This window comes from Amphiura filiformis, chromosome 4 (genome assembly GCF_039555335.1).
Source record: "Amphiura filiformis chromosome 4, Afil_fr2py, whole genome shotgun sequence".
Classification (NCBI taxonomy): domain Eukaryota; kingdom Metazoa; phylum Echinodermata; class Ophiuroidea; order Amphilepidida; family Amphiuridae; genus Amphiura; species Amphiura filiformis.
The window spans coordinates 81054117-81069079 of record NC_092631.1 but is presented as its reverse complement, the minus strand read 5'-3'; the positions used below and the strand labels follow the sequence as shown (position 1 = coordinate 81069079).

The following is a 14963-nucleotide window of genomic DNA, read 5'->3' as shown; positions in this document are numbered from 1 at the left end:
GAAAATTGAATTGCATCTTGTTGGTTTGCGATCATCATTTTCGGGGTGTCGTTGAGATGCGTTAAGGTGTTACGGTAGGCCTACCAATCGGGGGAGGGGGTGTCTTGAAAAGGAGCACGTAGTGTGAGGGTGTGACCCCAGCCCCCTCTCCGGGGCTGTAAATTTTGTCAAAATGAAGGGCCATTTGGTGGACCATTTTTACATTATTATTGTGTGGAATTTTAGTTGGAGAATTTTGGAACATTTATCAAAATGAAGGGCCAGTTGATGTGTTTTGGTGGACCATGTTTAGGTTACACTTTCATTGTTATTTAAAGTGTAATGGTTTCCAAAACTGCATTTATAGATGCAGTCTACAGAGATGTTTTATATATTTTCTTTGACGTTTTTTACAGTTGTATTTTAGGTTTTTTGTGTCTTTGAGAATATTTTGCTTATGCACTGTGCGGTTTTAGCGTGCATGAAAAATGATAAGCCTATGCATATATTCATTGTAATCTGCATAATATTGACAATTTGATAGCATAGTAGGCACCCATACGTTACATTTATGTAGGAGACCTGCCACATCTGACAGGCAGTTAGGTAAATTTGAGGGTGCATCTGCTATACAGGGGTAGGATTTTAATTTGGTTGTTTGTATCTAGCCATCAGAAAGTATAGCTTGAATCTCACGTGACGCACTATTCTAAAAAGGAAAAAAATAACAAGGTACCCCAACATGATGTGGTGAAAAAAGTAAAATTCAGACTAAACAGTACGCAGGGGCGCGACAAAAAGAGCAAAATGTAGGCATTATAAGTAGGTAAAATTCGATAGCCAAAAATTACCAGTTCCAAGGCCCACAGTACTGTTAAATCTGTAGAAACAACATGAATCAATGGGAATACAAAAATACACTACACGTATAAAACAACCAATGTAGTCCCAAAACAGACAAAGTTCGATGGCCAAAAGTACACTGCAAGTGATAAAAATCACTGTGCACGTAGCAGACAAACAAAATCAAACAGAAGAATAACCGACGTTTCGAGCAGAGAAACGGCTCTTCTTCGGGGACAGACAATAAAATTTAGAAGCAAACAACGAAAACTACATGCGGTAGTTTAATAAATTCAGGTCAAAAACTAAAGGCAAGTTTAAATAGGACTCAGTAGCAAACAAGACAGCAAAACTCGGAACATAAGCTGTGTCTTAACTCAATGAGAGCAAGTTCACTACTTGCTCTAGTGCACTTTTGTATTCCCATTGATTCATGTTGTTTCTACAGATTTAACAGTTATGTGGGCCTTGGAACTGGTAATGTTTGGCTATCGAGCTTTACCTACTTCTATAATGCCTACATTTTGCTGCTTTGCCCCCCCCTCTGTGTACCGTCTAGTCCAGGCCTTCTCAACTCCACTTGTGGCGCTTGGAGTCAGTCGAAGTGGCGCACAAAGTGGCGCACGGTAATTTCAATATTTTTTTCACATAAATCTTGAACAAAAAAGAGGTGAAAATACTCAATCTGGGCCTTTAAATAACCTTAAAATCCACGAGCTTCCGGGGGCGCTGCCCCCTGGACACCCGATAAAACTTCATCACTACACCGTACCCGCTATGCGCCCGCTCTAACTCACAAAGTCCTCAGGCACCCTTAAACATTTTGGCACTTCATGATCACAGATACTTTCCAGTTGGCGCTTCAAATAAACTAGTTGAGAAGGCCTGGTCTATATTTTACTTGTTTCCCCACATCAAATTGGTGTACCTTGCTACTTTTCTTTCCAGTTATCCTCTTGTATCATTTATTGATCGTTGAGTTTTGTGTCGAATGTCTTCGTCCGTTGGATTCACTATTACCCACTTTTTCACTATTCTACACTTATATACGAAAATGTCAAATGCTATATTTTATACTCTACAGGGATCATCATAACAATTCTCAAATTTTCTTCATCATTATTTATCCAATTGTGTTTAAAAATATTTGGTCAAAAACATAATTATGATATTGGTGCCGTTGCAGACGCTGGAGAGGAGTGATCTTTACACCATTCCACAAACTGATTTAAAGCGATTACCCCAGCCAGTACAAAAGCAAATTCTATTAAGGATGGGATGCATGCTTTGCTCAAATGACAACAAATGACAAGAGTCAATAATAAATTAGGACGCATTATGATTTCTCCTTTGATTTAATGTTGTTTTCTTACAGGGCTAATAGGTTTGTGACAGATTGTCACTATATTCAATAATCGTGACTTCTACGGTGAAAAGCCTCATAATAATGGAAATTAGTTATGAATATTTCTATTTCTTATTCATTGTCGTATTCTTGATTCAGTTCCTTTATGGTGGTACTACACCCCCTGGTTTTGTGACTAATTTTGTATTTTTCTCAAAAAATTAACTACACACTGGTAACAAAGGTCATGTATATTATAGGGCAAGGAATCCAATTACTTCACTGAAATTTCAGTGATTCAAGACAATCGGTTCATCATATATGTTAAGAATTGAGGTATATTCTAGCGGTACCTGTTTTCTTATCATAAATAACGTACTGCTTGTCTTGAGTCACTGAAATTCAAGTAGAGTAACTGAATTCCTTACCCCTATAGTTACTACTAATTGTTACCTGTGTGTTATTATTTTTTGATAAAAGATCCAAAAATAGTCACAAATGTATCAATGGATGTAGTACCACCCTAATGTTCCGATTTCTGCTTGTTTTAATATTTTTTATAAATAAATAAATAAATAAATAAATAAATAAATAATCCTAATAAATAATCCTAAATCAATCAATCATAAGCGCAGTTATACAGGGTGAGTCCAGAGGATATTCATATATGCCCACTTGACTCACCCTGTATAACTGAATTGCTCGTCATACACGATTCATATCTGTCCACTTGACTCACCCTGTATAACTGAATTGCTCGTCATACACGATTCATATCTGTCCACTTGACTCACCCTGTATAACTGAATTGCTCGTCATACACGATTCATATCTGTCCACTTGACTCACCCTGTATAACTGAATTGCTCGTCATACACGATTCATATCTGTCCACTTGACTCACCCTGTATAACTGAATTGTTCGTCATACACGATTCATATCTGTCCACTTGACTCACCCTGTATAACTGAATTGCTCGTCATACACGATTCATATCTGTCCACTTGACTCACCCTGTATAACTGAATTGCTCGTCATACACGATTCATATCTGTCCACTTGACTCACCCTGTATAACTGAATTGCTCGTCATACACGATTCATATCTGTCCACTTGACTCACCCTGTATAACTGAATTGCTCGTCATACACGATTCATATCTGTCCACTTGACTCACCCTGTATAACTGAATTGCTCGTCATACACGATTCATATCTGTCCACTTGACTCACCCTGTATAACTGAATTGTTCGTCATACACGATTCATATCTGTCCACTTGACTCACCCTGTATAACTGAATTGCTCGTCATACACGATTCATATCTGTCCACTTGACTCACCCTGTATAACTGAACTGCTCGTCATACACGATTCATATCTGTCCACTTGACTCACCCTGTATAACTGAATTGCTCGTCATACACGATTCATATCTTTCCACTTGACTCACCCTGTATAACTGAATTGCTCGTCATACACGATTCATATCTGTCCACTTGACTCACCCTGTATAACTGAATTGCTCGTCATACACGATTCATATCTTTCCACTTGACTCACCCTGTATAACTGAATTGCTCGTCATACACGATTCATATCTGTCCACTTGACTCACCCTGTATAACTGAATTGCTCGTCATACACGATTCATATCTGTCCACTTGACTCACCCTGTATAACTGAATTGCTCGTCATACACGATTCATATCTTTCCACTTGACTCACCCTGTATAACTGAATTGCTCGTCATACACGATTCATATCTGTCCACTTGACTCACCCTGTATAACTGAATTGCTCGTCATACACGATTCATATCTGTCCACTTGACTCACCCTGTATAACTGAATTGCTCGTCATACACGATTCATATCTGTCCACTTGACTCACCCTGTATAACTGAATTGCTCGTCATACACGATTCATATCTTTCCACTTGACTCACCCTGTATAACTGAATTGCTCGTCATACACGATTCATATCTGTCCACTTGACTCACCCTGTATAACTGAATTGCTCGTCATACACGATTCATATCTTTCCACTTGACTCACCCTGTATAACTGAATTGCTCGTCATACACGATTCATATCTGTCCACTTGACTCACCCTGTATAACTGAATTGCTCGTCATACACGATTCATATCTTTCCACTTGACTCACCCTGTATAACTGAACTGCTCGTCATGCATGATTCATATCTGTCCACTTGACTCACCCTGTATACCTGCATTGCTCGTCATACACGATGCGTGTCTCTTCACGCTTGATCATCTATTACCAATGATGTAATAGAAAGATATATACAGACGTGTGGATGCACTAAATTGAATTCATGATGTCTTATCCAGAGTTGCAAACAATGTAATTTAATTAGTAACAACCCGAGGGTATCTGCGAAATGATAGAAATCTTTATATCAATTATATATCGGTATGGGGCAAGCACATCGATGCCTCCTGTCAAAGCCATTACATATATGCCCCTATTATGCTATTTTAGTGTCGTCATCATTCATATTTAATACGTTATTGTAATATCAAGCAGATACTCAAGTTGACCATTGAACGTCCAGAAATACTTTTTATTGCTTTCACATACAGACCAGACATTAAATACAACATCTCATATAATGCAATTTCTGTCCCCCATTCCTATTTATTTATTTTCATTTCTCCTCTTCCCTTTATCGCTAACCCACCAGGGGCTTTTTGACGACGGTAAGGGATGGAAGGAAGGAATAAAGAGAGAAAACAAAGAAAGAAATTGTTTGCTCCGGGTGGGATTCGAACCCGAGACCCCTCGCATGCCAACCACTGGCTCGGCGACACTTTGCCACGGGTCTTGGGCTTCGCTGGCAAGCGAAACCGTGCCTATCACTTCGGGCGATTGCGTCATCACACCACGTGGGATGCACGCACGAACAGCGCATATATCAAGTAGCATTTTGTAGTACTCAGGCGTGTTAGGATTAAAGTGTCCTCATATGCATTTAAAATAATTTTGCTATACATTCATGTCGTTGTTTTCATCCATAAAGCTATAGAAATAATTTTCAACATTTCGAGCCGCCTTTTACGTTGTGTAAACATCTTCACCCGCACTGACACCATTCTGAGAAAAACTACTAAAGCACTACAGGTCACAATATTTGTATTAAGACTGACCGAAAGGGAAATCCTGAAGAGATGTCCGAAGTTAAAGAGGTCCCAATAGACCAATACAGGGTGTGCCTGAAAGAACTGTATCGTCGGAAACTGAAATGTGTGGGTATTTTAATGCATAACATAGTGCAGTTATACTGCACAGCAAACATGATTCAACTTTTGCAGTAATTAAACCTGGTTAACAGGAAACTATTCCAGCAAAATCAATCGATAAAATCTAGTCTGTCCTCCATATTGAATGGTGGACTGCACTTATGCCAATCAATAGTTATCCACTTGAAATCCCCTGGCTCGCTGCACTGACCAAAGTTATGGACAGATATGGGAGCTGTTTTTGCTGTTATCTGTCATATCAGGGAGGTAAGAACATTTGCAGATGCCCCACATACTCAGTTATTAGCCTACATGTAATGTATACATTATTCTTGATTGACAGCAAGTGCAAAAAATATCCGTCAAGTGGTTTAGCTTTAATGCACTCCGGAAGAGAGCGGTCTACAAGTGAGTGATAGTACTAAAAGTTGCATTCGATTTACACAGGGAATTTTGCAGGCCATGCCGTGCCCTACTTACTAAAACACCAAAATGCGAATATTTCTAAATATCTAAATTAGCTAATTTAGGACATGTTACAAAACTATATTTCCTAGAATTTCAGAGAGTACAATAAATATTGGCCGTTTATTTTTTACACAATGTCGTTAACTAGCAATATACCTCTAACACACACTGTTTGTAGAGGTCACACCTCAATGGTGAGAGCGCTGTGTATTGTGTATAGGAAATTGAACAGTAACTGCAGAATTGATGTGGTTGAGGAATATATCAGCTATATCACGTACTTTTTGACTTTTGACAATTGACCGCTCCGTTTTTGAAATAAAAGAATTTCATGAGCTGTTGATTGGCACTCCGAATACAGATCATCGATTGATATTTTAATCCTAGAAAAGGTTTGAAAATGAGGGAATTTCGTAAAATTCCTATATTTCATGAACGGTGTGTTATTGTCAAAGTTTAAAAAGTATATTTATCATCCACGTCAGTTATTTAGTTATGTTTAAATGTGGCGATAAAATACCCAAACAATTGAGTTTCAGACGATACCGTTCTTTCAGGGAAACCCTGTAGTAAAGACCACAGCAGGAAATCATATCGTCAGCCTGCTACGCTAATTGCCTACGTCTTTTTTTTTAAATTTGAGAACAAAGTACAAAATATGGTTCAAACATGCATTTAAACATCTTTATTCACCAATCTTTGCATAAGAAGAAATGATAATGATACAAATGAAATGGACTAATCCGATATAATCATGGTGATTACATTACTGATGCATGCTTGAACCACATTTTGTTCTTTGTTCTCAAAATTACAAAACATGAATTAAGCAATTAGAGTAGCAGGCTGACGATATGCAATCTGATTACATTTTCTATTAGTTCGATGGAAAGATATAAATACAGAATAGCGGCCATTTTGGACGCCTTCTTAAATTCTACAAGTATGACTTTTTGTAGTGGTTTTAACTGAATGTTGAAAATTCCAACTTCTTGCCAATTATTTGTTCAGCGTGACTTATTGCTCATGCCTTATACAATATCTCCAATTCACGTTGCTAAATATTTCAATTATACGTATATCAAATATTTCCCTTAAATACATTTTTGCTCTGTGTCACGTTTCAGCCTGGCATGTGTCGGTTTTTCTTGGTTGTATTGGAATACTTCAGCATGGCAAACATATTCTGGATGTTCGTCGAAGGCATCTATCTTACCAGCAGAATTTCTGTAGCAGTATTCAGTAGGGAGTCAAACTTTAAAGTGTATATATTCGTTGGATGGGGTAAGTTTTCTCCGTATCAGGTGCACGTTTAGGGCAAATATTGAAAAGACCTAAATTGCAAATTATATAAACATCCATCTATTACCAAAAAGGTCATTGCAAATGGCAGTACAGCACAGACAAATTCTTTTACTGCAGTCCATATTTAGAAACATGCGTAATTATACTTGAGACTCTTTCCGTATTCTCTTCGGAATTACCGTATTAACATGGGATGCTAATTCTACTGTACTCTGGAGGAAAAAACAATTCAGGGTTTTATTCTGATACAAAATATACTACCAAAATGACCAATGTCGGGAGCTTGAAGCTGATAGTATATTTTAGAAGATCCGTAACATATTTGCCCCAACACTTTAAATGTATTCTTAACAATTTGGTTGTATGCTTTTAGAGGTAAATTCACACTTGTTTATCCCAGCCTATGTTTTTCGCTCGTCTTCTAACATGCTTGTTTTAAACTTATAATTTTATATATTTCAATATGTTGTTGTGTAATAACTTTAACTATATGTACAAGTGATTAAACCTGATAAATAAATGAGTGAATAAATAAATAAATAAATAAATAAATAAATAAATAAATAAATAAATAAATAAATAAATAAATAAATAATTAAATAAATAAATAAATAAATAAATACATAAATAAATAAATAAATAAATAAATAAATAAATAAATAAATAAATAAATAAATAAATGAGAGCACATCATACGCATCAAATTGCATTCTGAATACGAGGAAAGTCATTCTGATATAAAATAATTTTTATTTCTTGAAATTTGCGATATAATACATTGTATGACAAATTATCAAAAATTGATATTTTTATGTATTTTTGATATTTAACTCTAAGCTGTATACCAGTCGAATTCTGATATCACCCACAACTAATTGCAACAGAATCCATTTCGCATGCATCCATCTCCCAAAAGCTCACACAAAAAAATATCAGAAGTCCCCGAAAATCCAATAAGTGGAACAGTGCCTAATTTGCACAAATGGCCGCTTATGCAGGGGATGAAATGTCAAAGTTGGTCAAATGTTGTTTCAAACCATACCAATGTATTCCACCCCTGCATAAGCAGCCATTAGGGATTTATTGAAATTAGGCACTGTTCCACTACTTGGTTTTTCGGGAACTTTTAATGTGTAATTGAATAAGCTTTTCTGAAATGAACTGTGATTAAATGGATTCTGTTCTTGATTTGACTTCATTACTTGAGGTCTTACTCTTCTTTTTCCTCGAAGTAAACTTTATCAATCTAATGATATTGAATTTTCAAAATTTTCAAATAGTGGGCGGCTTTTCCTCCCAGCTTCATACACTTTAAGTAAATATTAGATTTATAAAGTTTACTTCGAGGACTGTTAAGTAAAATATATAATTTCTCGATAATTTGCTATATCGCAAATTCCAAAAAATGTAAATTATTTGAAATCAAAATGATATTCCTCGTATTCAGATTGCAATTTGATGTGTCTAATGTGCTCTCCTGTTCCACCCAAAATACTGTGCAAAAGTTGCTATTCGATCCCTTATGGAACCCTTAAGAAACATTACCTTTCTAATTCAATATCTGTTCAGATTAAGGTTTTTCAATTGGGTGCGGACTAGATCGTATAAAACTGTCTAGCTTCCATTAGAGTTTAGCTCTGAGTTCTGCGACCTGTCCACGAAATGTCATATATTAGGTTGCCCTTATATGTATAATTAATCCGACCGGTAGGTCCATTAATAACTTTTGTCTTATATTGATCCAGTGTTGAGTTAAAAATTTAACCTTGAGTTAAACATTTAATGGTGAATATATTTATATTACTTTTAAAAACTGGAAAGTGTCGTTATGTTTTACTTATATGTGCAGGAAAGAGGTGGTTTTTTTTTCAGTGTTGAGTTAAAAATTTAACCTTGAGTTAAACAATTAACCGTTATTAATGGTGAATATGTTTATATTACTTTTAAAAACTGGAAAGTGTCGTTATGTGTTACTTATATGTGCAGGAAAGAGGTGTTTTTTTCTGAAGATTTGGTGGCTATCAATGAGTCTTAGTATAGCTTTTAAAAGTTTCTGATACTATAATTTTTTTTAAAACTTTAACGTCTCTTCTACTACATAGTGACGCCATCATATGCTGTAATTACTTGGGCTGTACTTATGCGTTACCATGGAAGCAGCAAACCGTGTTGGGAAGATTATTTAGAATCCCCATATATATGGATTGTCAGAGCGCCCATGATTGCAGCTATTTTTGTAAGTATTACGTAAATGTTCCTAGTGAAATATTTTAGTGTAAAACAAAAGCATCCGAAAAAAATAGGCATATGTGGATATTAACCGAACATCATAATTGTGTAATCTGCCACAACGAAATGAGTATAAAGTCGCAAGTTGGTAGTTTCGAGACATCCAGGCTGACTGCGCTGATTTCTTAGTTAGCCGCGGACATGCTCAATCCACATGTATGTCCTTTGTGATCGGGATACAATGGGCCATTCACGAAAGAATCAAAGACCACCAACGCAGTAGCCAGGGCATTTCGAAACTACCAAAATTTCGTTTTGACAGGTCACATTATATAACGAGTTAATGTTCCCAATCGCGTCATACAAATTCAAATAGAAATTTTAAATGCGTTATTTTTTTTAAATTTAGTGAATATGAAGAGTGAACACATAGTTTAATATCTATTTAAAAATTCCATAGTACCCCACTCAAAAGTACTGTTTCGCTTTCATGGTAATCTAAGTTTTTCATTTCTGAAATAAACTTTGGGGTACTATAAGGAATATTTGTCTTAGGTGGAAATATCCATCGCATATGCACAAGAAAAAAACAAGCAAAACTTCACAGGGGAGGGGAGAACTAGAGTATCCTGGAGTGGGAGTGGGTATTATAGGAGGAGGTCAAGTTTGAGAGAACGAGGAGAGATGGAGGGGTGATGAAGAGGAGACTATGGGGAAAGGAGGGGAGAGTGAACAGAAAGAGAAGGGGGAGAGAGATTGAGAACAGGGTAAAAAAACTTGGTGTTCCATAATGCTTTGTGTTGTAAAGTGAAAATGTGAAATTAATAAAGCTATCGTTAACTTTAACTATAGGTCTACAATCATAACAATATTTAATTTAAACATAATTAGTTTTAAAGAATAAAATCAGGAGATTAGCGCTGGGTCCCGATATTATCACTATTCAGCATCGAAGTGGTTACATAATCCTCTTGGTTACCGGATCACGCTATGTTGGTATGCCTTCGAGTGCCATATACTTTGTGTGGTGATTGTTTTGATCGTGGTTCATTACTCAAGAGCGTGATCCCGTTGACATAGTAACATTACGTAACTTTGATACTGAATTGAGAAGGTCATCGCCTAGCGAGTTCATTCATGTTTATTGAAACGAAGCGTCTAAGGTTGAGTATTTTGTCGTGGAGTGTGACCAACAACCCACTTGATCAAATAAAGGGAGACATTTTGCTGTAGTTGCTTACGCATGCCCTTTTGATCGCACATCGATGTATATATCCAGCGTTTTTAAAAGAGACAATACGCTGTTGGTACAATAACCAATCAGACGTTCGCGTTAAAGTAAAATCTGAGCAAGAAACCCAACCGATATACTGTGAAATTACCGTAGAGGTTCAAATTTCATTTCGCTAACTCTCTAATCTGGTGCTAAACGTGTGTGGCGTTCGGCAGTGTAAACCTTATTGGTCTATCACTGCAATCATGGCAATATTCCGTAATTCAACTATTATACTCTTGATGTACAGATGCGTGGGACCAAATCAATTGAAATCACTCGTTCTCTTCTCGCAGTAATTATTAAATATTTGCAAATCAATCAAAATAGAAGGAAAATGACATTTATTGCTGTAATTATCTGCACCAATTCTTCCTTTTAATCATTGATTTTTAAACAGGATTTTTATCAAACTGTGTGCATTTAATTCTGTCAACTTATGACATACTGCTGACAATCGGAACATATTGTGTATTAATTTGCACGTGTAAGTGTAAAGAACATGTTTGAATGGCGCTACAAGTGAAGCGATGAAACAATATAATTAGCCTAATCTCTTGTCGAACGTTGCTTTGATAAAAATATATTTTCTTGTTGGCAAGAGTATAACATCCGTTTTAAGAACCAATAGCTAGATTAATGATTTGTGTAAAAAAAGGTCGGTATTTTGAACGCGAATAATTGCCTTTTTTCCTTTACTGCATATCTGTTCGGTTTACTTAGTCGACTTTTTAAGTAGAAATCAGACATCAGTAACGAAATACTGATAACCTTTCAAAAACAAAAATCAAAATGTTGAGATGCGTGTTATATACTGCAATCTTTTTAATGTAAAAAAATCTGCATGGGCTAAAGAACCTTTAATAACACCGGGCAGCTCGGGTAAGGGCCAATCTAATAATTATAATTAAACTTTCGAAATGTTTCTTTTTTCTGCCGAAGCGAATGACTTCTGCATTATAATTTCTGATTGACTGTAGGCATATAGCATGTTAAAGTAGTAGAGAGCGTTTAAAAAAACAGAACTTGTTTTCAAGATACCTTTATAAAAGCATTAGAGTAATAGGGAACCTTTAGAAGTTACTTTACCAATTACTTTTTTCTAGAACAAGTAAAAGGTATTCTTCATTTTGTCTGAATTGATATTTACATTAACGACATTTAAGCACTTGTTTTTTGGGTACAAGTGCGTATATGTAAAACACGCGAAATTCAAAAGCATACGTCACGCACTTGATGTTTCAAAAGCATTCCATTAAAGCTTAATTTATACTTGTTTGCGCTTGGAAAGGCGCTACCTTATTGGTCAAATTGGTCAAATACCAATTGCTCGTTGCTCTGCGACGGAGTATAAATTCAGCTTAAAGGTGATTTCTAAACCTTACATGGACGTTTATCATCAATACAATCTTTTTAACTTAGATTGGCTTTCTGGATATTAGGAGCAAGGGGTATTACATTTTACTTGTTTCTTCAACAATCTCAGGGCTAACCATTAATTTAACATTGTACTAATGTGATGACTATTTGATGAATATGGGACAACATGTATACAAAGAATAAGAATGCACAGCCTACCACTGCCTACGATTGTCTGTTAAAACATTTGCTTTATTGAATCAACAGGTGAATTCTGGCTTTTTAATCAACATTATAAGAATACTGGTGACCAAATTGAGAGCGAGTAACACAGTGGAGACAGCCCAAATGAGGTACAAACTCAATCTACAAGAGGTCCCAGCATGGGGTCAAAGGTTATGTGGGTCAAATTCAAAACCTCGTTTTAAATTCTACCAAAATATTGCCCCGGTCAAAAGGATTCAGAAAACATATAGTTTAACCCTTTTAAAAAAAAAATGTCAAAAGTCAAATTTTACCACCACACATTACATTTTTTTACTAACAATTCAGCTAATATCTCCGTACTGTATAGTTGTGCGGAAGACTCTTTTCAAGCTCATTCATCTGTAAAGAAATGTACTTGAGCACAAGAAATAAAATCCTTATGACCAGAGGCGGGGATTCGACCAATTTGAAATTTGACCACGCATAGCCTTTGACCCCATGTTGGGGCCCCCCCCCCCCCCCCTTTAGGAGATAGATTAAGTTGGCCACACAGACATTATTGCCCATGACTTATAGAAACCACCAGAGGATGATTTAAGCACTTCCCACCACGCCACTGTGTTGACTTGCGGTTAGCACAGCTGTGTGAGTGAACATGACACCACTGCTCGCACATTGCATTGACGGGCATGGTTAAATTTGAATTTGGACTGATATATTTACAATAAAAGCGCATTCAAAATGCTAGTCGATTTCACATTTTATGTTACCTACAGAAGGTGTGAATTATGCATACATCACTTTTGTTCTGAAATCGACCAAGTAATATTGACACACGCACAATTCTTAAACAACATCTTTTGCACAGAATTCAATGGGATTTGAAAAGTAAAGTGGCAGTTGAAACTCTAGTGATAACACGTTTGCAGTGCATGATGGGGCGTCCTTAAATCATCCTCTGAGAAACCACCTACAAGCCGAGTTCCAAAATATGGGAGCTGACTCCCTTAGTAGTTCATGTGATTGGACAAGAGATATCTCGACTAGCCACGCTTTATTTTATTACGAAGAACACGTTGCCAATTGTATCAATGTGTTTTTGATCAATATTAAATCTAGGCTAAAACAATAAAGTTATGTGAGTTGTCAATACCACACTGTTTGAATTTTCAAAGGTCTGTTTAATAACAAAGTTCAAGATTGAGTTCTAGTATACATGAAATCAATTTTAATAAAACCAGAATATAGTGTCTGTTACTGAAGAACATACCAATATACGACTATGTTATACTTTGATCTGCTCGTTGTCGGCGGGAATTATTATCACTACGCCGAAAAGTAGATCCATGTTTTAAAGAAGGACTTTATTGATCTGCCTGGTTTGAAGAAAGTAGACTAAGTATAGGACTTCAAATAATAATTTATGATACTTCTGTCGAGATGTCACGAGACAATTCTCCAAATAAAATATATTGATATTAATTCGCGATGTTATAAGGCCCGCCGATTACGAGCTGATCAAAGTATTGCGTATTTATTGGCCTCTGCACAAACACGTTTGTGTACACCTATTTCCCTTCACTGCCATTCAAATTCTCGAGTGTTGGGGTGTTCGTACATGTGTTTATAATGACTATAGACATACATTGTTATGTATATTTGAAAATAAGTTCATTTTATAAGATAAAATTTATAATATAAAAAAGATCTTTAATATCACTGGACCTGTCAAATGATTCCCCACTTCAATTTCAATACTTAATCAAAATATATAATTTTGCACAGTTTTGTTTTTCAGTATCTCAACGGTGACGGGCAATTTTTAAATGATATTGTCGCTAAACTTTTTAAAAGCATAAATGAACTATTAGCCAGCTATATAGAATTTGAAAATTTGTATAGAATAGCATTACAAATAGTTATTGCTAGATCGTTGCATTATATTAAGATTCTGATAACAATTTATTTTGTGCATATTATAGAAAGGCTGTCAAGGCAGTAGCTGTATTGTTTCCATTATTGGGGCTCACCAACCTTGTTTTCCTGTGGACGCCCAATGAGAGAGGCCTTTCAGAAAATATATATCAAGTAGTTCATGCTGTTCTTTTATCTGCACAAGTAAGTTATTGTCACTGTAAATCATTTTAAAATGCTATAATTTTGGAAAAATTAGAGAATCCCAGCCCCCTCACCGTGTTTGTGATGATTTCGGATAATTTGTATGATAAGTTATTATTTGTTTTATGTTTTATTATGGAAGTCTCGTAGACCGAGAAAGAACTGCCACGCATGCCATTTGGAATGAATGGTGTTTAATTTTATCGGGAAGTTAGTCCGACATGCAATTCGCAAATACCTTTACATAATTCTTACAGTTAATTTTGATTTATATAGTGGGTGCTTTTACATTTAATGGCCTGAACATTTTGTTCCAGTTACCTCCGTCCTATTAAAAGTTATAACTGATCTTAAGTATGCGCCGTACACGTACAGTAACTGTCTAAACCAACCAAATGACCGTAACATTGTATTTTTATGTGTTATTTTTGTCCTCGTAATTATCATTTGAAGTTACCACAGGTAAACTGAAGATATGAAGCTTTAAAGTACAATTTCTTTAATGACCACAAAATAAAGCGTTCCCAAAAAATAACTCCCCCCTTAAAATTACAAAACATTTCTTTGCATA

The 14963-nt window shown here is 35.9% G+C and overlaps 1 protein-coding gene across 1 annotated transcript in view; it reads left to right on the top strand.

Moving 5' to 3' along the window:
• LOC140151504 (corticotropin-releasing factor receptor 2-like) overlaps nucleotides 1-14963 on the top strand; it is a 223384-nt gene that overhangs the window by 201985 nt on the left and 6436 nt on the right. Inside the window, exons 7-10 of the mRNA XM_072173863.1 lie at nucleotides 7029-7185; nucleotides 9309-9442; nucleotides 12335-12420; nucleotides 14257-14392. Coding sequence (XP_072029964.1) covers nucleotides 7029-7185; nucleotides 9309-9442; nucleotides 12335-12420; nucleotides 14257-14392 — 513 coding nt within the window. The remainder of the gene's footprint in view (nucleotides 1-7028; nucleotides 7186-9308; nucleotides 9443-12334; nucleotides 12421-14256; nucleotides 14393-14963) is intronic.